The sequence below is a fragment of the Magallana gigas genome, chromosome 8, assembly GCF_963853765.1.
Source record: "Magallana gigas chromosome 8, xbMagGiga1.1, whole genome shotgun sequence".
Lineage (NCBI taxonomy): Eukaryota > Metazoa > Mollusca > Bivalvia > Ostreida > Ostreidae > Magallana > Magallana gigas.
In genome coordinates, this window is record NC_088860.1 from 12,812,043 (window position 1) to 12,839,780 (window position 27,738).

Genomic DNA, 27,738 nt, shown 5'->3' on the forward strand with positions numbered 1-27,738 from the left:
CATCATTAGTATTGCTTTCTCCCCCGGTGGCTGATTGGTCGTAAATGTTATTTCCGTATAAATCAGTACTTCCATTGAAGTTTTCATTGTACAAATAGTTTCCAAAAACATCATTATTTCCACTGAAATTTGTAAACATATCTAAGTTGTCATTAGGATTGCGTATGCGCAGTATCTGATAATAAAGATCGGTTCCCTGAATGAGGTTCATCTTTGACATTTTTACCGGGTTCAAATTACAGAACGAAATAGAAGGAAATCTAAGAGGAGTTCGTTTCATTGAAACTTTTGTTTTAATTGGATAGCTATTGTAGTTGGAAGAGAGTTGATAGAGTTGGTTTACTAAAAATCCAAACGTGACAAGAACCAAACACAACCAGAGTGCTCGTTGATACCAGTGTTTGGAGGAGAGGATTCTGGGAATTCCATGAAGGCTGGATTCAGAGATCAAGGAATGGATAACTTCCCATACCGATTTGTACATCTTTGCCTTCTGTATTGAAACCCTAAAGCAATACAGCAAAATTGTAAACCCTCGTTAATAATTGCCTCTGTCTTGTTTCCAATTTATAAAAAAAAAATACTTTTTTTTATTTTCATGATTTAATTTATTCCAAACATAGTTTGTATCACATTTTACAAAAACCAAATTAAGGTACGAAAGGTAATAAACACATTTTGGTGTGAGTCGCTTTGCGAGAAATCGGCTATACATAGCAACGATGCAAAAACATTTTTCTTTTAATTTATTTATTCATTAATTATTAAAAATTGTCTGATAAATGTGTTCATTGAAGTATGCTTCTATACCATGTATCATCCAAACCTTTTAAAAAAATCCATTCTTCAGATGACTCAAAGGGTTAATGCTTTTTTAAGACTGTGCTTAATATGCGGAAAAATAGCACAAATTTAAAAGGTAAAATTGCCCAACTTCCTAATCGTATACTATCTGTTGTGATTCGAACTTAAGGCAGCTCATTTCACCTTGAAATAATATCTCAAATCAGCAGAAAAATAACTTGATAATTGTATTTTACACGATAGATGAGAAAAACATATTAGTCAAATTGGCGAGAAATGAACAATTTTGGATAAACAAGTTTATTTCAAATTAAATGTATCTCACTACATCAAGACTTATATTTTTAGATATTGCGTCAGAAGATGGCGATTTAAATGTATTGTTAATTATTTATGACGTTCAATTTGGTTTATTTTGGTTTAAAATGATTATATTGATGTACCTGTATGTCAGAATCGCATGATAAAAAATTCACCTCTGATGCGACTTTTCAATTATTCAATAACAAGTTAACAACATAAGAACCCAAAAATTCAAAAAAAACAAAAATTGATAAACAGATTTCGACGTGATATAACAGATGACGCGCGAATAACTGTTTTACGATACAACAATGACTAAGGTCAACTATGGATAATTACATAAATTAGAGAATACAGTTGCCATAAAAGTAAATGTGTCCAACTCAGGCGTTAGGCCCATGAGCCAAAATCATCAAACATTTTAATTGCAATCGCATTCTACCGAGAGAATAATTAATATTCGTTTTCGAGGAACTACTCTGATATGTATCAAATGATCAGACGTGCAACCCCCCAGAGCATTTATAATCTGTGGAATTGCTGAAGGACGTCCAACACGAACAGTCGCTTTTAATACATCCATAATAATCATCACAGAACAAACACGTTACAATAATAAAAAAAAAAGTATCATATTCTTGAATAACCTTTAAATTCGTGTAATTTGGTTTTCGTTTAAGTAAACATTGATATGCATATTGTTTAAGATATATGTTTATAAAAAATACCATATTCAGTCACTTTCGGAATGAGTTCCTCAAAGTATAAGAAGCTAATTATCTGCATAATAATTATAAAATATGTTACTTTAATATATACTTTTATTAAGCTACTAAAAGCTAAGGTTTCATGAACATATTTACATGAGTGTGTCTGCACAAACAGAAAAATGTCACTTTTGTTTTAAAAATGTTTCTTTACAACCTTATAATATTATACCTGCTATATTCTATTTAGAATTGGCTGGTTAGCAGGCAGATGTTTAAAAATTATATCAAATACCATAGCATTGCATAATTTGTACTTTCATATCTAAAATAGTTACACTGGTACCATACACGTATGCTTTTTAGACATCATATGCTAATACCCAATATAGCATTAAACAAAAAGTACAGCGAAAACTATCTTTTTCTCCCCTGATCTTCTGATATATTTCAGCCCTTCCATCAAGTTATACAAAAAATGCTAGAAAGTGTTTTTACAATAGTACTTGCTAGCAGTTATACTGATTAGAAAATAAGTTCTTGAAAAAGTACCTTATACTTTACTTTTTCAATCTTTTCTCCTCTCGAACGTTTGGACTTACCGGGGCATGGTCACGATTTTGGTAAAAAATTATTATTCCAATTTTAATATTTACGATGCTTCAGAAAGGCATTTTAAATAGTCAACCAAAATTTGAGTGTCATTTGTTGAGTTATAAGCGAGTTACAGAGCTTGAAATTCTTCGCTATGTAAACAAAACGTTTGTTTACATTTTGAACGTTGAAGTAAAAATGTTAGTTTTAAACCTAAAACGAATGTTTTAAATGTTAGGAATTGTTTATCTATGCTTAAAATAAATAAAAAGATAGACAAATAACATGGTAAAAGATTTTTTACTGGTATATTGAACCTATGTAAACAAACACAGGGCACGAGCCTTGTTTACATGACAAAGAATTATGAGCCCTGTATCTTGCTTATAACTCTACGAATGACTCTCAAATTTAATTTGATCATTAGAAATGCATTTCTAAAGCATTGTAAATAATAAAAACATAAAAAATAGAATTTGACCAAAATCGTGACCATGCCCCTATAATTATTATGTTTATATAATTTAGTTAATTGCTTCTAAGATGATAATTTTCTAATTGTTATAATTATAGCTGTCTTGGTTTACGGAAATTAACACGTGTTTAAAATAATAATATAACATGTTTAAAAATATTCTTTTCAATTTTTCCGAGTTAAATATTAGGCATACCTTTTCTATTTCTATTCATCATTTGATCAATTACTGTATATTTTCTGAGCACAATAGATTTGAGATGTAACAAAATATTCCATGCAAAATATTGTTTAAAAAGATCAAAAATAAGTAAAGTTAGCAGAATAAAACTTCGTAATATGAAAACTAAAGATTAATTTTACCTTTGTTTAGTTCTTGCAATCACTTGAGTTTCATCCAATGTTAAAAGCGTTCTTTGATTTGACTTAATCTATTTAGATTATATATGCATGCTTAAATAATAAGTTCAACTTAAGAGTTATCTATAGCAAGTTAATACCGATCCTCCAACGCTTTATATATTGCTTCCAAATCAATTTATCCGAATCCATTACTTTACAAATTGCTCTGTATTTCTAGATTGATAAATAATTTAAAGAAAGCCTACAGTCTAAACAATAGTGAAAACTTTCATCTTCAAGCTTCGCGGGTACGTTATTGGTTAAGGAGTCATATGCGCAATTTAGTCTTATTTTGACTCTAACATACAAAATCGTAAAATTAAATAAATATATTTTTTAATTCAATTGTATATACAACTGTTTTAAAATTCCCTTATTTTTGAAACAGTTATAAAAATTTGTTATATCGCCTCGAAGGATTTGTCAATCTGAACGGGAAAAAATTAACTGACTGTGGTAGTATAATAGTTCTTTTCTGCAATGAAACTCTATATATCTCAACACCATTCTTTGAACCCTCTGTTTTGATCTTTTTTATAAAGACAATGCTTTATCTGCTCTCAGAGTAAAGTTTTTCTAAATTGATGATGCAATTGTGAGCTTTCAAAAATCTAAACCATGTAATAAAGAATTTGCTACTTTTCCTACTACAACATTCCATCTTTGTTCTGTTGGCCATACTCTTAACTTGACCTGTTCTGGTATTTTGCCATTAATCATGATATTTTTCCCTGCATCTTTTAGTATGATTTTTTTTAAGTAGGGGCTTTGGTATTAAACTCTCAAAAAGTTCATTATTCATTACAGTTACTTGGGCAGCAGTATCTATAAGAGCATTGGTTGTGTTGTTGTTTACAGTACAGGGAACATAGAGAGTATTTTTTTGTTCCTTTAATGTTCTTTTTCTAAGGCTTTAAATGTTACTTCAGAAGAAGGCCTATCTGATGTATCTGAGTAGGTTGAAGAATGGCCTACTTCTCCAACCGGTTAGTTTACAGGTTTTTGTTTGAGGATATGGTGACCTATTCTTAGACTGATATGGTGAACTACATTTACTGATAGGACTTTCTCTCGCAAAGTGTTCACTTCAAACAACCTTGTTTTATAGGACTGCTAGAGGGAGATCCAAACATTCTTGTATTTTCTCTACTGTTTCATCTAGACCTGTTTGTTCCAAACATTCTTGTATTTTCTCTACTGTTTCATCTAGACCTGTTTGTTCTAAGAATTTGAAGAATATCATAAATATTGTTTTTAATTTCACTATTATCTTCTTCAGCTCTTGACCCTTGATTCTTACTTTGATAGTCTTGTCTGATCTGTGAATTGATATGATACTCGTTTTGTATTGTAAACAGCCCTAATTTTGCTTAGGTTTTTATCGTCGTCCTTACTCTCATTTTCAAAACTCGCAAACCACCCTTCTTGTTTCAGACTTTCTCACACTTATTATTAGTTTTTGGTTTATGACTGCAGTTTTAATCTATTGTGTTGCCAAATCTAGTGTAAATGGGTTTTTGTCCATCGTAGCTTGTTTGTTGTAACAACCTCTCACGGACGCATCTATGGCCACGGTCTGGCGGTAGTCCCCTGGTGTGTCTGGGTATCCATCAGTGGTCATCTCCAGAACTATGTCTGCAAACTCTTCAACTGTCTCCTCAGAACCTTGTTTGACGTCTTGAAGTTGTCGTCTGATAATGTGGGAAAGGTGTTTTTTATAAACCGTTCATCAAGTTTTGTACTCAGCTTTTTGAAACTTTTCAGGTCTGAAACTGTTCTGGAGCTGAAATATTTGAAAGCTTTGTCTCTGAGGCATTTTATCAAGTTGTACAGCTTTCGTTCTTCAGACCAATTATACCGGGATGAAATGTGATTGAATTGTGTGAAGAAAGGTTTCCATCAAAAGTCGACATCTTTGGTGGACTAGGACCCTTTGACTGAAGCGTGTCTACACTTCCAGTTGGGTTTGATCATGATTTCCAATATACCCGACGTGGTGCCAGCTGGTCGACCACCCTGTTTATCTTTTCATCTTCGAGTTTTTTAGGCTTGTTTTCTACATGTTCCATTTTGTTTATCCACTTATTATCTTGATCAACTAGTCTTTGTTTTATGAGTGCAAGTTCATTGTGCTTAACAGTCATTGTTTCACTATTTGTCTTTTCATAACGAGTTTTAGTGTTTTCTAATTGTGTTACAAATTTTTGCTGTAATTTATTCAGTCGTTCATTGTGTTCTAATGTCAAAGTATTTTCCAAAGAATCTTATTGTCTCTGTTTAGCAGTAATGTCTTTTCAGATTATGCAATTTGAATGCCCCTTCTTTCTATGTCTTTACCTTGTCTAAGAATTTCTGCTTGTAACTTAGATACCTGTCTTGACAGATCTTCAACATTCAAATGTGTTCTCTACCAATAGCCTCAGCCCTTTTCTCTCCAATGTTTGGAATTGATTTTAATTCTGCCAAAATTGACATTGTTTTTGCCTGCAGGGTTTGAACTACTCGTCATCTTAATTGATTAATGAACACCAATAAAGATAGAAGAAATAGCCGTGTTAATGATTTCTCTTTCAGACAATCCAACAGAAAAATGTCTAGTGATGTTTTCTACGAAATGAAAGAAAACCCCAAAATGACATAAATCAAAACAAATATTTTAATTGATAACACTTACAAAGACACAAAAAAGTAAATGGCGCGAAATCTAAAAACACAAAGTCACACTTCACCTATCGAATATCCTGCTTACAACGCCAATGTTGTGAAGTGCTGTTAGTAATTGGATTTAATATAACGTCAGTAGAAAACGTGGCAAGTCATGAGGGGTTACTTTAAGTTACAACCCACCCGAGTTGTGTCTGAAATAGCCTAGCCGATCTAGGGGACGTCCGTACTATTCCAGGTTCAGTTCACAACTGAGGAACGATCTATCAACTGATCGGAATGCCGAACCCGACCTTAATGAATGTACTACAATATTTATCCGTCTGGTGTATACAACGCGAGTGGTAAACCCTTGCGATGATTTTTCAAATACTCCCGATCGGAAATATGTTTGACTTATTCTCTAGACTTTTATTTCAACATTAGTGGACATCTTTTACAAATATTATGAATTTCGAATCAATAGTTTATGAAACAGGAAATATCAAAAACTGTTTCTTGTTCAAGGTAACGTGCATTCGAAACTTTATGTATGTCAACAAACTGGACAATTCAAGTCAAGTATTTCTATTGAAGTGATCAAGCTCGAAGGAACAAAAAAAAATTAAAATACAAGGTTTTATAAAACGGTAATTCGCATTATAACAACCATAGCTATCACCTATATTACTTAACGGTGTTGTGCAAAGTCACAATGAACACATTGTGTGTGTGTGTGTGTGTGTGTGCGCGTGTGTGCGTGCGTGTGTGCGTTTAATATCAATTTTTTAATCCAAACGCACGAGATGAACAGAACATCTATACTTGTGATGATGTACTGTATACAGGGAAATATTCGCCCCCGTTTTATTTTTCTCCTTTAGTCCTCATTGTCAGCAGGCGAATTTAAGACTGGGTAAATCCGTTTGCAGGTATAGAAGGGCGAACATAACACGGGCGAAAATAGCCCTGTATACAGTATTTACTTCATCAGACTCCCTGAAGTCGGATTTCTTTTCGATCGACAGGCCTCGCGAATATTTAAACCATTTCAACTCGATAGATAAAGCAAATATAAATTAATATAAAATCACACAATAGAGATATCTTCTATATATCTTCTTCACTATTCTAGGAAATTAAAACAAATTATTGATTCGAATTAAAAAAATTCAGGCTAATTTTGATATATCATTTAATATGCTCACCCATGAGAAGTGCGGTGCGTTGTGTGACTTTACTTTTGGATAAACGTTTGTTCGATAGATTCAAAAAGATAGATTAATTATATTTACTTGGCAATGCTATTGAAAATAAAAATAAACTCTTACTTAAAATTTGCGACCATTTGGATAAAAATACTGCTCTGAAAATATATTTTTTAACTCAGAAAGAATCACGTAATACGTATCAGCAGATACATAAATATCAGAGATTTGCACCTCCGCCATTAGCGTATTTTGTTGTTGAAAAAGTTTACGGGACCAACATTACTTTCAGAACTTCATATTAGTAAATTGATAAATTGATCTTAAACCAAAAGTATATTGTTTTTATGAAAAATTTTCATAGGATTTAGAAGTTTTTTAAACAAAAAATTTAAAAATAAGATTTATATATAGAAAATGTATAGGTCAGCTATAAAACATCGGCGTAATCTCGGACGACGGGTAGCCAACTGCCTACTATAACTCCTCTTTTAATTTTGTTTATATGACAAAAACTCATGAAAATGTAACATTTTTAATGTTTTGGTAAAAGGATTTAGCTGTTTATTTTTCGATAAATTTGTTTATTAGAAAGATATACTGATTAAAACAATAGGGACGCGAGATTTCGATCAGTTGCCAATCTCTGTTATTTATGTCGCTAATATTAGCCAAAAAAAAAAATTGGAATGTTTTGTGTTAACAATCATTTTCAATTGTTTTAGATAAATGATATAAATACAGGTTTGAAGTTTAACTCTCTATGGTGCGCCCCTTTATGTATAGCATTGCAATTGTATAAAAAAGACACGCTATTGTCAGTGGTAATAATAAAGTCTTTTCATCTCGTATAACATTATTACGTAGTGGAATCAATGAACACTAATAAAAGAAAATGACATATGGTTAAACTTTAAGCTCAAAGTATCCTGTTTGACTATACTTACATTCCGTGAAATTAACTTTTGGCTTCATTTATATTTCATGACCAAGGAGTTACTATAATGGACATAAAATAATGGAACTTTAAAGCTTAAAAGAGGTACGTTTTATACTTACATTCTGTGAAATTAACTTTCGGCTTCATTTATATTTCATGCCCAAAGAGTTACTATTATGGACATAAAATAATGGTACTTTGAAGCTTAAAAAAGGTACATTCTTTTTATTCTTTTGTAACTCATAAAGGCTCAACAACTCCAATCGAACTCCAATGTTTCCTGGATAATTGATAAGATTTCAACGAGTTTGAAAATCTTGTAAACATTGAAAATCTTAAAATGCCTTTTCATCCTTAGATGCTTATCACGCATAATACTTATTTTTTAATCATTCAATAATTCTACTGTACTTCCTAGTGTTAAAATAAACGTATGTTTCTTTCTCAGGTCGGTTGATATCTTTCAGTGTGTTTTCGAATTTACATTTTATGCGCGCAGATATCAACATCATTTTTAATCAATCCAACGTATTATATCAGTTAATTTTCAAGATTTGATAGCGATTGGAATAACTACTGTAAATTCCTAATTAAACGCGAGGAATTAATATCCGCGTAAAATCGCGAGAAGCCCGTCTCGCGAATTCTAGAATCTCGCTTTTAATTTTAGGACACATGAAAACTACATGAAACTACGATAAAATTTCGGCATTCGCGATTTTATGTTCTCGCGATTTGTTGGTAAATTATTGAATCGCGGAATTAAGTACTCGCGTAAAATAAGGAATCTACAGTATCAAGAATGTTTTGAAAAGAACGGCAAACGAGATCTTATGTAGGAAAAATAATTAAATAAATAAATTTAAAAAAATGTTAAAAAAAAAAAAAAAAAAAAAAAGCAAACAATTTACCGTTGATATAACTTTATTTTGAAAAAATACATTAAATATAATTTTTTTGTTCAAAATTTAAATTAAAAAACTTCATGTTCAAAGAAAAGATTAAATTAAAAGCTGTCAATCATTTTCTACATTCTACAGTTTTTAATTCAGATGCAGTGGGTGACAGTTGACGCATCGCTTGTCTGAAGTATTTAAGAGTCTTTGATTATATTGATAAGAAAAATCTGACGTGAATTTAATCAGCGATATTTGGGATGTGTTGCAGTTAACAGAAAAAATTGTATGTAGCAAAATCGCATCCGCAAGTTATTTTTCATGTGACCACCAGATTTAAAACTACATGTAGCTGTCATTAAAAGCGTGTGAAGCGTTGCTTTATTCGAAAATATTGTGAGGTATGTTCAAAATCTTGTGATGTGCATTCTAAAATTTTTGCTGAATGTTCAATATCTTGTGATATATATTCAAAATATTGTGATGCATGTTTAATAAATTGTGAAATATCTTGTGATGTATATTTCATAATCATGTGATGTATGTTCCTCTAAATATACAGTCACTTCATATTTTATTTGACATTTAACAAACGGTTATGAAAAAAATTCAGACACAATGTATACATATTTAAACCAAAAAAAAACAAAAAAAAACCTGGTTTAACAAACAAAGCCCATTAATGTGTACAGTGTTATTCCCGCGCTTGCGCAAGCTATCATCTATAGACGCAAAAAAATCTGCTTCACAGTAACAATTAAATATTCTAAGAAATATCACAACTTTTAGGAACATAATCAAATCTTTAAAAACAAACCTTTTAAAGAAAAATTTGTTTTTGTTTTAAGGAAAGAAACTAAATCATGCTCTTCTAATTTAACCTATCGCCTTGCAACTTAATTAAAAAATAAAAGTAAAGTTGAAAATATATACTAAGATAACTTGGAATTATTCATTAGTAGGAGAGGGTTTGTTTTTGTTTTGTTTTTAATTTCTGTTTAATAATTTACAATCTCCTAACTTCGCGCACTTTTATAGAACTGCGAACCATGTTTATCAAGGTATTCGTATAAGTACTTCACGCATGTTAGCAATGATAGTAATGTTTATATTTTTGAATTACATTATACCATCTCTTCATTTGAAAAAGATGATGATATTTACTTTAAAAATATTAACAAGAGGCCCATGGGCAACATTGCTCACCCGAATAACAGTTCATTGCATCATTTTATTTCAGTTTTTAAATATTTTCGAAATATATTTTAAAGTTAACATTGAATCCCTATTAAGGCCTCGGTATTAGTCTAGAATCACAGTTTAAACAATTTAGAATTTATTCTTTCTTAGAATGCTTGCATACTAATTGTAGCATTGTTGTTCTTGAGAAAAAGATTTTCAAACATTTTCGCCATATATTTCTATGTAAAAATGTGAACCCCTTTTGAGTATTAGTCCAAGATTGACAATTTCTACAATTTAGAATCTGCATTATTTGAAGATGATAAGATAGTAATTTCAAAAATAGTAGCATTGTAGTTCTTTAGAAGAAGGTTTTTAAACATTATCTTTATATTTTCCCTCATATGTTAAATTTTGAACCCCCCTAAAGAGCCCTGTAATAGTGCAGTTGTCACAGTTTTAACAATTTATAATCTACATGATTTAAGGATGATTATATCGTAATCTCACAAATTGTAGCATTGCAGTTCTTGAGAAAAAGATTTTTTTACATGTTACCGATATATTTTTATGTCTATCTTTAAACCCCTCCTGGGGCCCCTAATCTCGGGGTCAATATTCTAATAATTTAGAATATTCATTATATGAGGATGCTTGCATAGTAATATTACAAATTGTAGCATTGTATTTTTGAGAATAAGATTTTTAAACATTTTCGCTATATATTTTTATGCTAAACTTTGAACTGGGGATCACAATTTTAATAATTTAGAATCTACATTATAGGAGTATGCTTGCATTGTAATCTCACAAAATCAAAATGTAGCATTGTAGTTTTTGAGAAGAATATTTTTAAACACTTTCCCTATATATTACCATGTTCAATTTGCACCACATTTGGGGCCCCGGTTTTTGCATAGTAATATTACAAATTGTAGCATTGTATTTTTGAGAATAAGATTTTTAAACATTTTCGCTATATATTTTTATGCTAAACTTTGAACTGGGGATCACAATTTTAATAATTTAGAATCTACATTATAGGAGTATGCTTGCATTGTAATCTCACAAAATCAAAATGTAGCATTGTAGTTTTTGAGAAGAATATTTTTAAACACTTTCCCTATATATTACCATGTTCAATTTGCACCACATTTGGGGCCCCGGTTTTTGCATAGTAATATTACAAATTGTAGCATTGTATTTTTGAGAATAAGATTTTTAAACATTTTCGCTATATATTTTTATGCTAAACTTTGAACTGGGGATCACAATTTTAATAATTTAGAATCTACATTATAGGAGTATGCTTGCATTGTAATCTCACAAAATCAAAATGTAGCATTGTAGTTTTTGAGAAGAATATTTTTAAACACTTTCCCTATATATTACCATGTTCAATTTGCACCACATTTGGGGCCCCGGTTTTAGTCCGGGGATCATGATTTTAACAAATCAAGACATGCACCCTATTCTCACTGTTTCGCAATTATCTCCACTTTAAAAAGGGTTGTATCCTATGTTTGAATAATTTAGAATCCTTTTTTCATAAATATGCTTTGTACCAAGTTTGGTTAAATTTGGCTCAGTGGTTTTAGATAAGAGGTCAAAAATGTGAACAGTTTACAGACGGACGACGGACAACGAGTGATCAGAAAAGTTCACGTGAATATTCGGTTCAGGTGAGTTAAAAACGGTTACAGATTGTATGCTGACAACTTTATACTTAAAATAAAATTATCAGTTATGCAACATTAAACAAGAAATACCACAATTTTTTTTTTAAAAATGGACAATAAAAAATTCTTATGGAAATATTGTGCTTTTAATCATTCTTAAACAATTATGCGAGATACAAAAGCAACCCGTTATATCAAATATTCTGTGAAATTAAATTGCCGTAAACGAATTAATAGCAAAAAAATCATGTGCCTGTTTCACAAAGTTATCCTATGAATAACACCTGTCTCATAAGATTTCATCACTACATGTAGCTGCATGTTTGACAAACGTGTCATATCTTAGTAAGATTTAAAGAAACTTACACGTCTTAAGACAGTCTTGATTTGAGATAAGATATCATGTAAAATAAACAGTTAATACTGAGGGAATGTGTCTTTCGGGTTAGAAACATAAGAACAATATGGAGATCTACTTTTGTCTCCCGCTCTCGCTATGTGTGATGAATTCAGAATACGATCACAAAACCACACATAGTATACATATATCTCGTGTTCAAATAAGTTTTCTAGCAGTACATAATGATTAATCTCTTATTTGCATATGTAAGTGAAATTTATGAGCAACATCCTAGAAATCAAAATAGTTGCCATTTTTTAACATTTGATATCCCAAGACATTAAAGATGTGGTTACTTTTTTAAAAGAAAGCTACGAGTATGCTATTTATTATAAAATCAGACAACTATTTTAATAAGGTATATATTCTAAATTGTATCACCACTTTAGTGTACACTAAAATCTCTTAGTCCAGGTAAAAAGATTTTCAAGTTAAGTCATTCTTGGGGAAATCAGTGTAAAATTTAATATTGTTTGACTTACTGAAGGTTTCTCATTGTAAGCGGATAAAAAATGCAATCTCTTATTGTAGTGGTTCTACATAGAAGGTACATTTTACTGTAAAATTCCATGCATATTCTAAAATAATCATTATAGCTCAAAACATACATATAAATCCATTTGATCTATTAAAGGCAAAAAGTAAAGTGTCATCATTTATATAAAAAAGCAATGTGGCTAGTTTCATAAATTGCTAAAAATTCATTATTTGTCATCGACTTATCTAATTAAATTTAGATGTTCTGAATGCGCTACCGGTTTTGAAGACGAGTAGCAGTAGCAAATTCAGAACGTCTAATTTCAATTAGATTCCCTTCGATTATCGACGTTCTCTTATGGCGGTCAAAATCCAAGATATCAATTTCCAGAGAGATCATATTATTTAAACACAATTTAATTGACAATGTTCTTTTGTTTTCGCTTTAAACTGTCAACCATTAATCATACTAGGTCCCTAAACAGGTTCAACTTGAATGCGATTCTTCTTCACAGCTGGTTTGTTTTTCAAACATTTGTACTGGAAGTAGTATAAAATTTCTACCATGAGTTGAACGAGTTCGACAAAACTCAAAATGGACGCGCCCAAGAAGAGTCCAAGGGTACCGCCTATATCCGAGAGGAACCGAAAACCCTAAAATAATGCAAAAATGTTTTTTGAGCATAAAAAAAATCATTTCACCAAAAAAAATTATAATTGCATTTTTTGTACCTCATTAGGATGTCTTCGAGTTTTCGTTATAATATAACATATATCATAAAGACAAACCGCAGTCGATAAAATTGCTCAGTTTGTATAATTTGCGACGCAACTAAATACACAATCCATGACAATTTTATCTTATTAAATGAAGTAACACATTATATGATACAATTTTGATATTATTTGTTGGATCCTCTTTCATATACAGGATTATAAATGATTTTAATGATAAAATGTAGACACATTGTTATGCATGTTATACCATCATTTGAATCAATTTCAGGTGACCCAGCTCCGATTTCACGAAAAAACTTAAAAAGTTTAATCTCAAATCCTGAGAATTAACTCTCACAAAAAGTCCCTTATAACTTTTATATGTTTTTTTTTAATTCTCAATAAAAACAATCGTCTGCTAATGTTTTAAACAGACGAAAATCGGATTAAATCAACAAGAGTCATAAAATGTCAATCAAACATAAGATTTACACTTTTTTGTGCTAAATATAGATCATATCGACATGATCTTAGATAATATATAGAAAAAACACATTCATTTTATTATGGTTACCTTAAAATCATTAGAAAATAGAATCACTGCACAGTTATTCCATTTAACACAAACAAATGAATTATAGTCTGTCCCAAGTTATTGCTTCCATCGCTTTTTGATGATTTTTAATAAAATTACACATACCTAAGAAAGAAATACAGTTGAAATCGTTAAAAGGGAATATATCCAAGATATTTTCATTGAACAATTATCCCTTTCCTCTCAGAAAAATTCACAGGAACGAAAACAGATTCCTTACGGAGATATATAATGGGGAATGTTTACATCTTTTCTCCATTCGGAATACACTCGGAATACATCGCGCAATTTTTTAACGTTATCATCCGGGCTTATTAATGGCTGTTGCAATGCAAAATCTCCGTAGACTTTCAATTTCGGGATGTGTATTGAAACCTGAAGCGGTAGAGGGGGCGTTTCAAATTAGATAATCTGGACATTTTTTATATTAGTGAATGAACGTAGTTTGAGCACAAAGGTATTTACTATTATTGAAATATCAAGCAAAAAGTGGTGGAAGCAAAAACTCGGGACAGAGTTCATTTTGTTTACATTTTTGTCAAGGGAGATAACTCCGCCAAAATTAGTATTTATTAATGGAAAAAAAATATAATCAAACCTGTATGAAATATTGCATATACGCTAATTATTGAGTGGAATAGAACTGAAAAAATTAGCATTACAGACAATATGATAATGTATTAATGACGTTTATGACATATTCATATTTGAGATTTGACTTAAGTCTGTTAACGTTATAGAGGTATCTTAATTTTTTTTTCATATTGGGTAAAAAAAAACACGACTAAGATTTTCTTGTGAAATGCAGAGATTTGAGTTTCCTCAAATTTGAAAAAAATTCAAATATTTGAGGAAAAACTGAGACTTTAGTCTGAGATTTGACTTCAATTATTTTTGTGAAATCTGGGCCAGAGCATCGAATACGATTATAATACCGTAACAAACTTATTTTCGCCCCGTGTAATTTTTGCCCTTCTACACCTGCAATCACCCCGTCTTGAATTCGCCCAGACATAGGTGTGTTTTAAGGAAATAGTCTAGGACAATATAATTCACCCAGTCTTAATTTGCCCGCGAATATATTGGTTTGACAACGAGGGCGAAGGTGATGAAAATAAGACGGGGCATATATTTCCCTGTACACATTAGCGCAAACTACATTTCGTGTAAACTTACATCGTAAAGAGGCTCCTCGGATATTTCCTCAAAATTTAGATCCTCGTAATAAATCACTGTTTTTAGGAAGTTGTCTTTTAAACTAAAACAAATCAGACAGATTGTTTATATAATGTCATGAGAGAGAGAGAGAGAGAGAGAGAGAGAGAGAGAGAGAGAGAGAGACTTACTTTATGTCCAAGTCGTATTTTGAACAATATGTATGATTCCTTTTTGAACATGTTAAATTCAATAATTCTTGTCTCTGTTAAGTAAAGAAAATCACTCGTCAAATCAAGTTTCAAGTTTAATACTTCATAAATCGATATTTTATGTTAACTTAAGACCAACATGATTTTCTTCGGTTTCCTTATCCTTTTACTTTTTAAAATACCAACACACACACACAAAAAAGTTCTTTTAAAAAACCGGATTAGATTTTTATTCGATAATACAGAATTATCCATAAATTCTGATACCATTTTAAAACTTCATAAAATTCTTACCCGATGAGATAAACTGTTTAATTAAGTATCATTCTAATATCCAGTTGCTAAAATTTTATATCATTTTTAATGTGCGGAAAAAATCTAAAAATTAAATGAAGACGTCATATATTTGGTGTATTTTTCATGGTGCCCCATCGTTACCAAATGGCAACAACATCGAGCTACTGTACTTTGAGTTTCGTTCAACTTAAAGGGGCATGGTCACGATTTTGGTCAATTTTTTTTTTATTTTAAAGTTTACAATGCTTCAGTAAGGCATTTTTAATAGGCAACTAAAATTTGAGTGTCATTTGTTGAGTTATAAGCGAGTTACAGAGCTTACAATTCTTTGCTATGTAAACAAAGCGTTTATTTACATTTTGAATGTTGAAGTGAAAATTCCAGTTTTAAACCTCAAATAAATGTGTTAATCGTTAGAAACTGGTTATTTATGCTTAAAATGAATAAGAAGATAGACAAATCAGCTTGAAAAAGATTTTTTACTGGTATATTGAACATATGTAAACAAAAACATGGCATGAGCCTTGTTTACATGACGAAGAATTGTGAGCCCTGTATCTTGCTTAAAACTCATCGACTGGCACCCAAATTTCATTTGATCATCAGAAATGCATTCCTAAAGCATTGTAAATTATAAAAGCAAAAAAATAAAATTTGACCAAAATCGTGACCATGCCCCTTTAAACCGTGATCCATTCTAAGATAAACTGGTTTTTCAGGTTAGAATTTTATTAGAGTAGTATAATGGTAAATTAACAGAAAAGAAAAATAGAGTTCACCATAAAAGCTAATATAGTGAAAGAAAAACTAAAAACAAGGAAAATCAAGTTCTTTGTTTTGTCCAGTTTTTTTGACATATCGTCTGAAAAAAAAAGCAGAATAGGTTAGCAAGAATCCAAAATAACATAATTGTGAATAATTGAGATCGAAGCATGAAAAACGTACCCTTTACCCTAATACAAGAATGGTTGTGTGGTTTGAAACAAAATAAAGAATGGTTCTTTCCCTTTAGGCTTAGCCTAGATGGTGACCTTGTTGCGTTACTCATAACCCTTGTGTAAACCTGCGGTGGGGATCTTTCATTTGATGTTTTTAAATAATCAAATTAATAAATAAAACTTAACAAATAATTAAGCTGCTAATTTAAAGAAATGTGGAAAGGAACCAAACAGAAGTCGGTTGACAATGGTTTTCTCGGGGTGTCAATTTCAACTGTTACCCTCCGAAACAGGCACTATTTATATAATGTAAATGATGACCAGGAAGAACATCTCGCTGGATTCGATACTTTGTATTACCTGATATCTGTAGCAGAAGTTTTTTAAAGCGATGTATGATACAAAATTACGTTTGTTTAACTACTAAAAACATTTGGTATTTATTGTACTTACATAGTAGGAATCTTTTGGCCACACGCGGCCCGAGAGGATGTTTTTATACACAGTCTCTCTGCAAATTGATATAATTCATCAATGTATCATAATAACCATATAACTTACATACAATGCACAAGGCAACAATTTATGAAAATAACTAGTACAATGGTGAAAAAGAGTTGGTCGTCTAAAGTCATAATCTTAGTCACATTTCGATAAACTCCAACCTTGTACTCAAACTTAATGATTTTATTTAAAACCTACCTATTTAAAATGATTTGCAAATAAAATCAACATAGGACAGAATGAATGACGCATGGGAACATCAACAACCATATCTAGCTAAATTGACATAATCTTAAAATAGTCTCTCTCTCTCTCTCTCTCTCTCTCTCTCTCTCTCAGGATTCAATGTAACAAGTTTTGTCAATTTTGGTACAAATATTTGAACACACAGGCATATAATGGACGACTGATGATTATAAAAGCCACTAAAGTCCTTCGTGAAGTAAAGAAAAAACAACAATACGACTGGCTTATCAACTAACCTGCAAGCACTTTCACATCCACAATTGATTTTGTTTTCCTCTATCTGGTAGTATACATATTCCTCACAAGTCCTCTTGAAGTTGTGTTTTTTAGTCTTGTTATTTTCTACTGATATTTAAAATGCTTTTTAATGATGGACATTCATGAAGTTCTTTTTTAAAATATAAAAATAATTGAAAGAGATTTGATAGGTAAAAATGAAAAAAAAAATTAAACTAAGTTTCTTGATATTGTTTCAGATTAAGGCAAAAATAGTTTGTACAGATATTTATTCCAAGAAAAGGAAATCATAACTTTTTTTTATAAAAAAGAGATAAACCATTACGAAACTTCTCTTTCTCAATATGAACTAAAAATAATCATCGATTACATGTTTTAAAATTAAAACCCATGATTTGTGAACATTATTTTATAAACATATATGAAGTAATGCATCAAAAGAAGTATCATGTTCACAACTGAAGTGAGAAATTTAGATTTATTCGTACTTTACTTAAGGGATATTAAAAAATTAAGTAATCTACCTAGAGAACAAACAGGTAGCGAATAAAACTGGTCCATATAGTCAATGTCTACTATATTTTCCGAAGGTCTGCATTTACATATCTCTATGACATTGATATTTCTGCAAATATGAAGGCATGTCTGGAAAAAAAGAAAGGTCAATAAAAATATAGATAATCTCTCTCTATGTAAAGTCCAGTAAATGACATAGGTCAAGATACTCAGACATCTTTAAATGGAATGAACACTCTAAAGGAATAAAAAGGAACTGAGGAAAGAATCCTACCGACATTGTGTAGTGCACGCCGTAGGTTTGGTAGAAACTTTCCCCTTCACTACAATTGCCATAAGGAGGTTTGGATCGAGATAATGCGACCTGTTGATAGTAGATAAATTTTGAAAAATACAAATCATTCAGTTTTATAGTTCACGAATATGTCTTTAAATGATGTTTGTTGAGATAAAGACTGGGGAAAAAAATTGAAGAAAATATGTAAATGACTCGGATTATATGTACATGTAAGCTTTTTTTTCCACATTATTATGCAAAAAAAATTTAAAATATGGTGTTACTTGAAAGCTTTTTATTTTTTGCCAAAATGTTTTCCAGACTAATACTACTAGCATTATTGAAAGTTTTCTCTAAAATGACTTTTTAAGCTAATCAAAATTATTGATATTTAATATTTTAATGTTTCAATTTAATAAGACCAACCATTTTCATTCCTATGCTTGTCTCATATCCAGGACTAAGGGTGAATCCTTCTTCTTCAGGAAACGGAAGAGTTCCGGGTTCATGTATGACCAGTCGAACACCCGACCCATCCAAAAAGTTTTCCTCTTGCTCAAACTTTTCTACTTGTAATATCATTTGTAAACCTTAGGAAAGAAGTAACATTAACAAATACATGAAGACACGTACTGAAAAGTGTAAAACAGTAAATTTATGAGTGCTTTTTTTTTTAAAGATCTTTTCTTAATATTTTATATCTGTGATTTCATAGAAGAACATAGTATCATGTATAAACAACGAATTTGCATTAACCATTTATTATTTTAGATCATGTGAGCTTATCCAATTTGCGTAAAGAGAAACATATTCATGAGACGCGAGAACGAAAAGATCAGCAAAAAATATGTTTTTTAATACACGTTTTCATTTTTTCGATGAATAACTATGTTAAAATATATTTTGCATATTAATATGGATTATTTAAACCATTTATTTTACTAACTCATCAAAAGATTACCATTCATAGGACCCGGTCTTCTGGCAATGAATAGATTGCTTTCCAAAGTATAACAATTTCCAAAGTCAAGAGATTGAAAGAGAGTAAAGTTCCTATCAATATGAGGAAAATATATATATATATATACTTTACATTGATTTCAATTCATAGCTCAAAATATGCCGCCAAAATTAAATGTCGCAGAATTTAATATAACAAAATTGTGTTTGGCGAATTCACCTAGGCGACTTATCTTAGTCAGAGAGGAATTTTCACCAACATTTGAACGACAAGAAGTTTACCGATAGAATGCTATGATATGGAGAAGAGACGGTAAACTCCCTAGATGCTTTGTACTTAAAGCTCTGGTTAGGACCATACATATAGACTGAAATTAACTTATTTTAGTTAAAGAAAAACATTTTTTTTTTATTCCAGGTACTATTCATTAAACATTTCAAAAACTGCATTCTTTGTGATTTCTCATATCTTTTTTCGTTACCATCAAATAATCTAAGCTATAATTCTATTTCCCAACCAAAAGATTTAGTCTCTCTTTTACTTTTGATGGAAGTAAAAGAAATATATGGAGCATTCGGAAATATTTCTCTCAGTAATTTTGTATTTAATCTTTCAAAAGCACTTCAAATTATGTAGAATAATCATTAATTGGGTATAGTTAAAATTCTTCATGTATACATTTATACATAATTGCATGTATTATTTGAAACCTAATTAAAATCTTCAAAAAGTTTCTTCGTTTTGTATTACATATTTAGTTTAACTAAAATCATGTATTAATTAAAATATTCACTGATATAATAAACAAAATGTTTAAATCTTGGGTGTATCATATTTGTAATTTTGCATTCGTTTATTTACACTTTAAAGCTGTTCTTTTTTTCAATTACTAAAGAATGTGCTACGCCCCTGTCACTCACGCTTATGGAGTTTTGCAGTTAGCTATTATGTTTTACATTATTGTGTTTATAATTGACATCAAATGGGTTAAATTGTTTCTCAAGCTAAAGACGACAAACTTAAGTTGACATTCCTTGTAAACAGACAAGAAGTCATCAAAATATGAACGCGAAAGCTCCACAAATTGTACAATTTCAACATAATTAATTTTCAATATAAAAGATAGCGAGAAAATTTCTACGCATTTATATAAATGCGACAAATTTATTATGCAACATAATATTTTGACTTAATCAAAGTCTAAAAAGCATGAAATGAGCGGTTAAATTATCCAAAATATATCGACTTCTTTTTTTTTCTTTGTACAAGTCGACATAATTTTGACAGTATATACATTTAATAGGACGATGACACTAATTTTAATTTGCCATTTAGAGGTTTAACACAACATAAAGAGGCGGTTTTACGTTTCCGTACAAATCGGACCAAGGAATTTTAGTCTCTGTATTGTTAAATTGATGTAATCATGTTTGCATAATTTCATTACAATTTTAATGCAGAAAGTATTCATTACATCTAACGTTCAATTCAGAACGATATGCCGTTATATACATTAATTTTATAGTCTGTCACAAGGTATCTTGGATTCACATTTTGCTTAATTGCTTGATAATTTATAAATACCTCAGGGTTCAAACTATGTTCATTCAAAAGTATAAAAAATGTCCAAGATTTCTCAGTTGAAACGCCCCTGTTAGCGTATCAGGTTTCAATACAATGCTAAAAAATGTAATGTCTAAGGAGATTTTGTATTGCAGCAAGCCCGGATAATAACGTTGAAAAATTGCGCGATGTATTCCGAGTGTATTCCGAATGGAGTTAAGATGTAAACATTCCCCATTATAAATCTCCGTAAGGAATCTGTTTTCGTTCCTGTGAATTTTTCTGAGTGACAGTTGATAATGTGTCAATGAAATTATCTTGGAAATTATCCCTTTCAACTATTACAAGTGCACTTCTTTCAAAGGTATGTGTATTTTTTTTTAAAATCGTCCAAATGTGCTGCATAAATATCTTGGGACAGACTTTTTATAGTAAGACTAGAAAATAAACATCTGTGTTACTCTGCTGAACACTGTTTGCCGTTGAAGGAACATTCTATCAGTAAATCCTCAATGCGATGTCCTAACTCTTTCCGGGTAGATCTAAAATTGAAGAGACCTTAATGAAGTCATATTGACTGTTTTATTGTATCTATCAATCAGTAATCATGTTGGCGACATAGTTCTACCTCTACTTGTCGGAAATCATGTTAACGTCTCAGATTTGCAAGCAACTGTCAGCTACCTGTTATCATAAAAGACAACACAAAGATCTGGCAAGACAACATAAAGATCCGGAAGTCAGCTCATCAATTAAAGATCATAATCATCATTATGGTTTCGGACAATTCGACATAAGTGTCCTTCAAGTAAACATCATCTTCTACTAATCAATTTCTTTGTCATTATGGCGACTTTCAAAAAAGTAAAGTTGATTTGTCAGATCCGTAAGTTGTCTTGTCAGAGAGTCTTTTGGACTAATCAGAAATATATGATAACTGGATGGCACAAATTGGGCAATGTATATATGGTGGCATGGTCTTGTCGCCGCTTCTCTGATACATGTAGCTGACAGTTAGTTGCATAAACACGTTTTAATAACAAACTGTACAGTTTCTGAACATGATGATAATTTTCTTGCAATTTAACACAAATATCTGTCAAGATGACCTAAAAGGATGAAGGTTAACACATATATTTATCTGATAGAGCTATGCAATAATTTTAAAAAGCGATCAACGGGATCGATATTTTATATCAGGAAAATAAAAAGAGATAAATGAGGGCGTTTGTTATCGAACACGCCAATGTTCAATCGTATTAGACTTTAAAACGAAATGGACTTATTGTTTATGCACCGGATATGTAAAAACGTATCTTAAAACTACTCACGCTGTATGAAACGAAACGAAACGAATTTTTCAAAAAAAAAAATGAAAATATGTTGAATTATGAATACGCTTGACTTACTTGGATATGTTTTGAAAGAGGTTCTTAAAAACTTTCACTTTTTCACTTCTTGGATCATTTTTCAATTCCTGCTGAGCCTTTTCATAAGTGATGAATTGATTCAAAGAGGGTTGGTCATTTAATTCGTCATCGTCGAATAAATTGGTATCGTAGTCATTAAGATACCAAAAATTAAAATAATTAAAATAATCATGATAGTAATAAAAGTCTGTATTATTTATTTCTGCATTGTTGTATTCATTGTTCATTTGATTTCCCATTGGGTCGAACATTTCATCGTCATTAAAGTATTCATTCGAATCACTTTCATCGGGTATGTCCATAATGTGCTCATAAAGTTTTAATTCATTTATAAGTTTCATTTGAGATTTTTTCACAGCGTTCATATTACAAAATGAAACAGCTGGAAAACGCAGCGTTTCCCTTTTCATGGAAACCTTTGTTTTTATTGGATAGCTCTTGTATTCACAAAACAGTTGATAGAGTTGGTGCACTAAAAATCCAAACGTTCCAAGAACCAAACACAACCATAGCACGCGCTGATACCTGTGTTTGGAAGAGAGGATTCTGGGAAGGCCGTGAACGCTGGATTGAGAGATCACGGAGTGGAGGACTTCCTTTACCGATTTGTACATCTTTCTCTTGGCTTTGAACTTAAATAGAGACATGAACTATTATTTAAGTCCTATATCTGACACAGTGTACACGCTGATCAGTGTACACGCTGATACTATATGAAAATTACCCGAAGTAAGTAAAAAAATGTAAAATTTGACATCAATCATAGAATTCTTTGCAATTAAAATATCATACATGAAAATCGTAAACATGAATAAAAAATATTGCAATGTGAACAAAGAAAAATCGTCGATATATAGTTGATATGTAAAATCAGAATTGTGTATTTAGTTTTGAAATACTACTGTGAGGTCGTCCCGTAGTTCTTTCTGTGCCTTTTAATTGAGGTAGCTGAATAATATCGTTCGATTATGACTTCGTAGTTATTATGACAACTTTCAATTTCATGGTAAACTAACTGTTAGTACATGCATTTTGTAACGATGTGATTAACAATAATATCAATTTGAATACTTTTACTTAACTTTCACGAAAAATTAATTAACTAGTAGTTGTAAAAAAACAAATAGAATATTTATAATTTACACGAACTCAGATAGAGACAAAGCATTGCAGTAAAATAAATAATAAACTCACTTAGTACTAACAATACCTTCTATCTCCATTACCGCATTTTATTATTTACACCTAAAGCTATATATATATATATATATATATATATATATATATATATATATATATATATATATATATATATATATGAGACATTTTATTGAAACCCTTTTACAATTTCACGTGGTCCAATAAATATTAATATATAGCATAATATTTTGCAAAAGAGTTATATATGAGAGAGAAAGAAAAAAGAGAAAAAGGACAGACAGGCAATCACATCATGTACATCAAACATAAAACAGCTATGTTTATTTTGCTTATAGTAATAACTGTGATGGATATTGGGTTCCTAGGAACTATAATAGCTAATATATATGCTACCTACAGCAAATCACAAATTGCTTTCCAATCTCTTTCATATTCTGAATATTTGCAGTTTTTTTTATAACGTAAATTTCTGAATAAGGAATCTGTCAGCAATTATGTTACTTAAACTAAAAAAGTTATATTTTATTTGATGTTAATCATAGTGATTTATTGAAAGAAAACTCTAATTTGTCTTACTTATCTTGTCTTACTATATCAGATGTTTCTTTGTTTCTTTTTTTTTTATTTGATTTGGTTTGATTTGGTTTGTTTTCTTCTTTCTTTTTTTGCTTTTTAAATATTTTTTTTGTTTTTTGTGGGTTTTTTTTTGTTTGTTTTGTTTTTGGTTTTTTGTTCTTATTTTTGTTTGTTTGTTTTGTTTGTTCGTATTTTTTTTTGGTTGCTTTTTTTGTGTGTGTGGTTTTTTTTGTTTCGCTTTGTTTTGTTTTGTTTTGTTTTTTTTTCGTTTTGTCAGGAAAGAAAAAACCAGCAACCCTGTACAATGATAAAAACAGATATTTTTCTTTAAAAAATGAAATTATATTTCTGAAATGATACTTTAACTATCAATTAAATAAAATTATATAGATTATCACTTTAATGCAATTGGTGTCTTGTTTTCAATTTTTTTTTTTTTTTTCATTGACTATGTTGTTTTTTATTTGAAGGTATCATAATTATAGTAAGCAATACCTAAAATTTCAAAAGTACTAAGACTAAGGAATAAACAACAAGGCATTTCCTTCGCACAGTTAGCAATCGGTTTTTGGAATGCAGTTCGTTATTCGCAGTTGAAAGGTGAACTTCATAATTGGGCCTCAAATTTTTAGGCTCATCTACTAGTGGTATACCTTTACCACTGTGAATATATGGTAAATTGGTCATCTTTAGTTTTTGAGATTCGGGCTTATTCGCAATTGAAAAGTGAACTAGAAAGCAGTTTGCTATTCAAAATTTATAATTTATATTTGGGGCCTGAAATTTTCAGTCATCTACTAGTGGTATACCACTACAACCGTAAAATAATGGTGAAGTGGTCATTTCTAGTTTCTGTGATTCAGGCTTATTGCAACTGAAAAGAGATCTGCGTTCTGGAACGCAGTTCGCAATTCAGAATTTACAATTCAAATTGGGGGCCTGAAATTTTAAGGGTCATATACTAGTGGTATACCCCTTAACTGTGAATATATGGTGAAATTGCCATCTCTAGTTTTTTTTAGATTAGAGCTTTCACTTAATTATAGAACACTATAAATATTAATTATAATGGGATTTTAAACATCGGACTCGAAAAAAATCGAGGGCCCTTACCCTGGACGCTGAAATTTTCAGGATCATCTACTAGTAGTATACCACTACCACTGTGAAAATATGGTGAAGTGGTTCAGTTTGCTATTCGCAATTCAAAAGTGAACTGCATTCTAGAACGAAGTTCTCAATTCAAGATTTATTTTTCAAATTTTTGGCCTGAAACTTTCATGGTCATCTACTAGTGGTATACCATTACCACTGTGAAAATATAGTGAAGTGGTCATCTCTAGTTTTTATTTTACAATAAGGTTGCTATAGAAAATGTCAGAGATTTTATATACCTAGGTATAATTTTTCCAGAACAGGATCATTTGCTAGAGCTAAAAAACATTTGTGTGAACAGGCACAGAAAGCGATGTACAGTGTTATCAGAAAAATAAGACAATTTAATTTACCAGTCGATTGTCAGTTTGACTTATTTAATAAAATTGTAGTTCCAGTGTTATTGTATGGGTGCGAAAGAAATTGATATATCATTGATATATAAAGGAAAACGACCTGTTTCCCCGTAAACCATATAGAATGGTGTACTACTTTTTAAGTTAAAAACATATTTTAAACATTTCAGATGTACACGTTCAATAACTTCTATATTTTCGTAACCCCAAATGTCGCACCCAGTGGATTTCTACAATTGTAAAACAAAGGTTACAAGACCAATATATCCAAAAATGGTCTAGTGAAGTTAATGACTCGTCAATAGGGCAAATTTACAAGATTTTTAAGAAAAATTTTAATTATGAAAATTACATTAATATATTGCCACATAAGCTCAGAAAGGTTTTTATGAAATTTAGAACCTCAAATCACCATCTCCCAGTGGAGGCTGGGAGATGGTTCAATACACCTTTAAACCAAAGAGTGTGTAAACTGTGTAATTTCAGGTGTATTTTCAGAAGGAGTCTGACCTTTATTAACTAAAGACTATCAATTCACAATATGTTCACAGTGGTAGCTATAGGGGTATACCACTAGTGGATGATCCTGAAAATTTCAGGGTCCAGGGTAAGGGCCCTCGATGTTTTCCGAGCCCGATGTTTAAAATGCAATTATAATGAATAGTGTTCTATAATCGAGAGCCCGAATCTCAAAAACTAGAGATGACCACTTCACCATATATTCACACTGGTAGTGGTATACCACTAATAGATGACCATGAAAATTTCAAGCCCCAAATATAAATTATAAATTTTGAAAATTTTGCAAACTACGTTCTACAACGAAGTTCCTTTTCAATTGCGAATAAGTCCGAATCTCAAAAACCAGAGATGATCACATCACCATATTTTCACAGTGGCAGTGGTATAACACTAGTAGATGACCCTGAAAATTTGAGGCCCCAAATATGATCGAATTATTAATTTAGAATTGCGAACTAGAACGCAGTTTACTTTTCATTTGCGAATAAGCCCTAATCTCAAAATAAACTAGAGATGGCCACTTCACAATATATGCACGTTGGTAGTGGTATACCACTAGTAGATGACCCTACAAATTTGAGGCACCAATTATGAATGTAAATTTTGAATTGCGAACTGCGTTCTAGAATAGCGACCTGCGAACTGCGTTCCCAAAACTGATAGCCAAAATGAAAATGGTTATTATTTAAAACATAAAGGAAAAAAGTCTTACACCGAAAGTTATTAAAATAAAAGAATTAAAAGGTTTTATGTTCTAAATATAATTGTCATTGTATGTTTTTTCTACTCGAACTATGTCTCGAAGGTATCATAATTATAGTAAGCAATACTAACTAATTTTACAAAAGTATATTAATTAAATTACCTTTAGCTTGTCCCATAAAGTCTACATCTAGCTAGGGTTTTCTCTCGTCAGAGTTTACTGTTCGTTATTTATTCATTTGGAGTCTGGAATGGAGTCATTTTAGTGAAAGGCGTTAAATAACATAAATCGTCAGTTATATGAATTATTCAATATAAAAACATATAAAATACCTTGTTATATGATGAATTTAAAAAACTGAAATCGATAAATGCTTCAACGAAATCTGTAAAGTGTCTCTTGGGACAATAGGAATGAACCATTTGATAAAACCAGAGTTTAGCATAAATGTATCATAACAGATGTACCGGCGGCTTTTAAAATCTCAAGTTTAATGTTTTTTCGATCTATTTACTTAACTTACTTTAAACCTTTAGAACCAATGGTTGTAAACTTTACAATCTAATTAAAAATAGACCTTTCATCTCGCTGTATGTTATGTATGGTTATCGCTCGAGCAACAAAGAGCGAGATGAAAGGTCTAATTTTAATTAGATTGTAAAGTTTAAATCCTAAAAGGAGTGTAATTACAAAAAGGATAGAGTATTCAAATATTAATTATTTTGTATCAAGTAATTTAATTGATTAAAGATTAAATGAATCGTTAATAAATCGTTATCGAAATACAAACATGTACTTAATATACAATGACCAAAAGCAATAGGAATAGTTGATCTATTCGCGATCTTGTGTTCTTGATAGTGCATAGATTTTTAGAAATAAACATGCATGAGGCGGTGGATATAAT

At 30.8% G+C, this 27,738-nt stretch overlaps 1 protein-coding gene across 1 annotated transcript; it reads right to left on the reverse strand.

Moving 5' to 3' along the window:
• Positions 1-8,995: 8,995 nt before the first annotated feature.
• Positions 8,996-27,112, reverse strand: LOC105322236 (amiloride-sensitive sodium channel subunit alpha). The gene is made up of 12 exons (XM_020064842.3): positions 26,994-27,112; positions 22,338-22,990; positions 21,390-21,470; positions 19,366-19,457; positions 18,831-18,994; positions 18,402-18,491; positions 18,136-18,256; positions 17,611-17,719; positions 17,078-17,135; positions 15,369-15,442; positions 15,199-15,280; positions 8,996-13,364 (listed from the first exon to the last, which is right to left on the reverse strand). The coding sequence occupies exons 2-12, from the start codon at positions 22,970-22,972 to the stop codon at positions 13,188-13,190; spliced, it is 1,683 nt and encodes a 560-aa protein (XP_019920401.3). The 5' UTR covers positions 22,973-22,990; positions 26,994-27,112; the 3' UTR covers positions 8,996-13,187.
• Between the last annotated feature and the right edge of the window lie 626 nt (positions 27,113-27,738).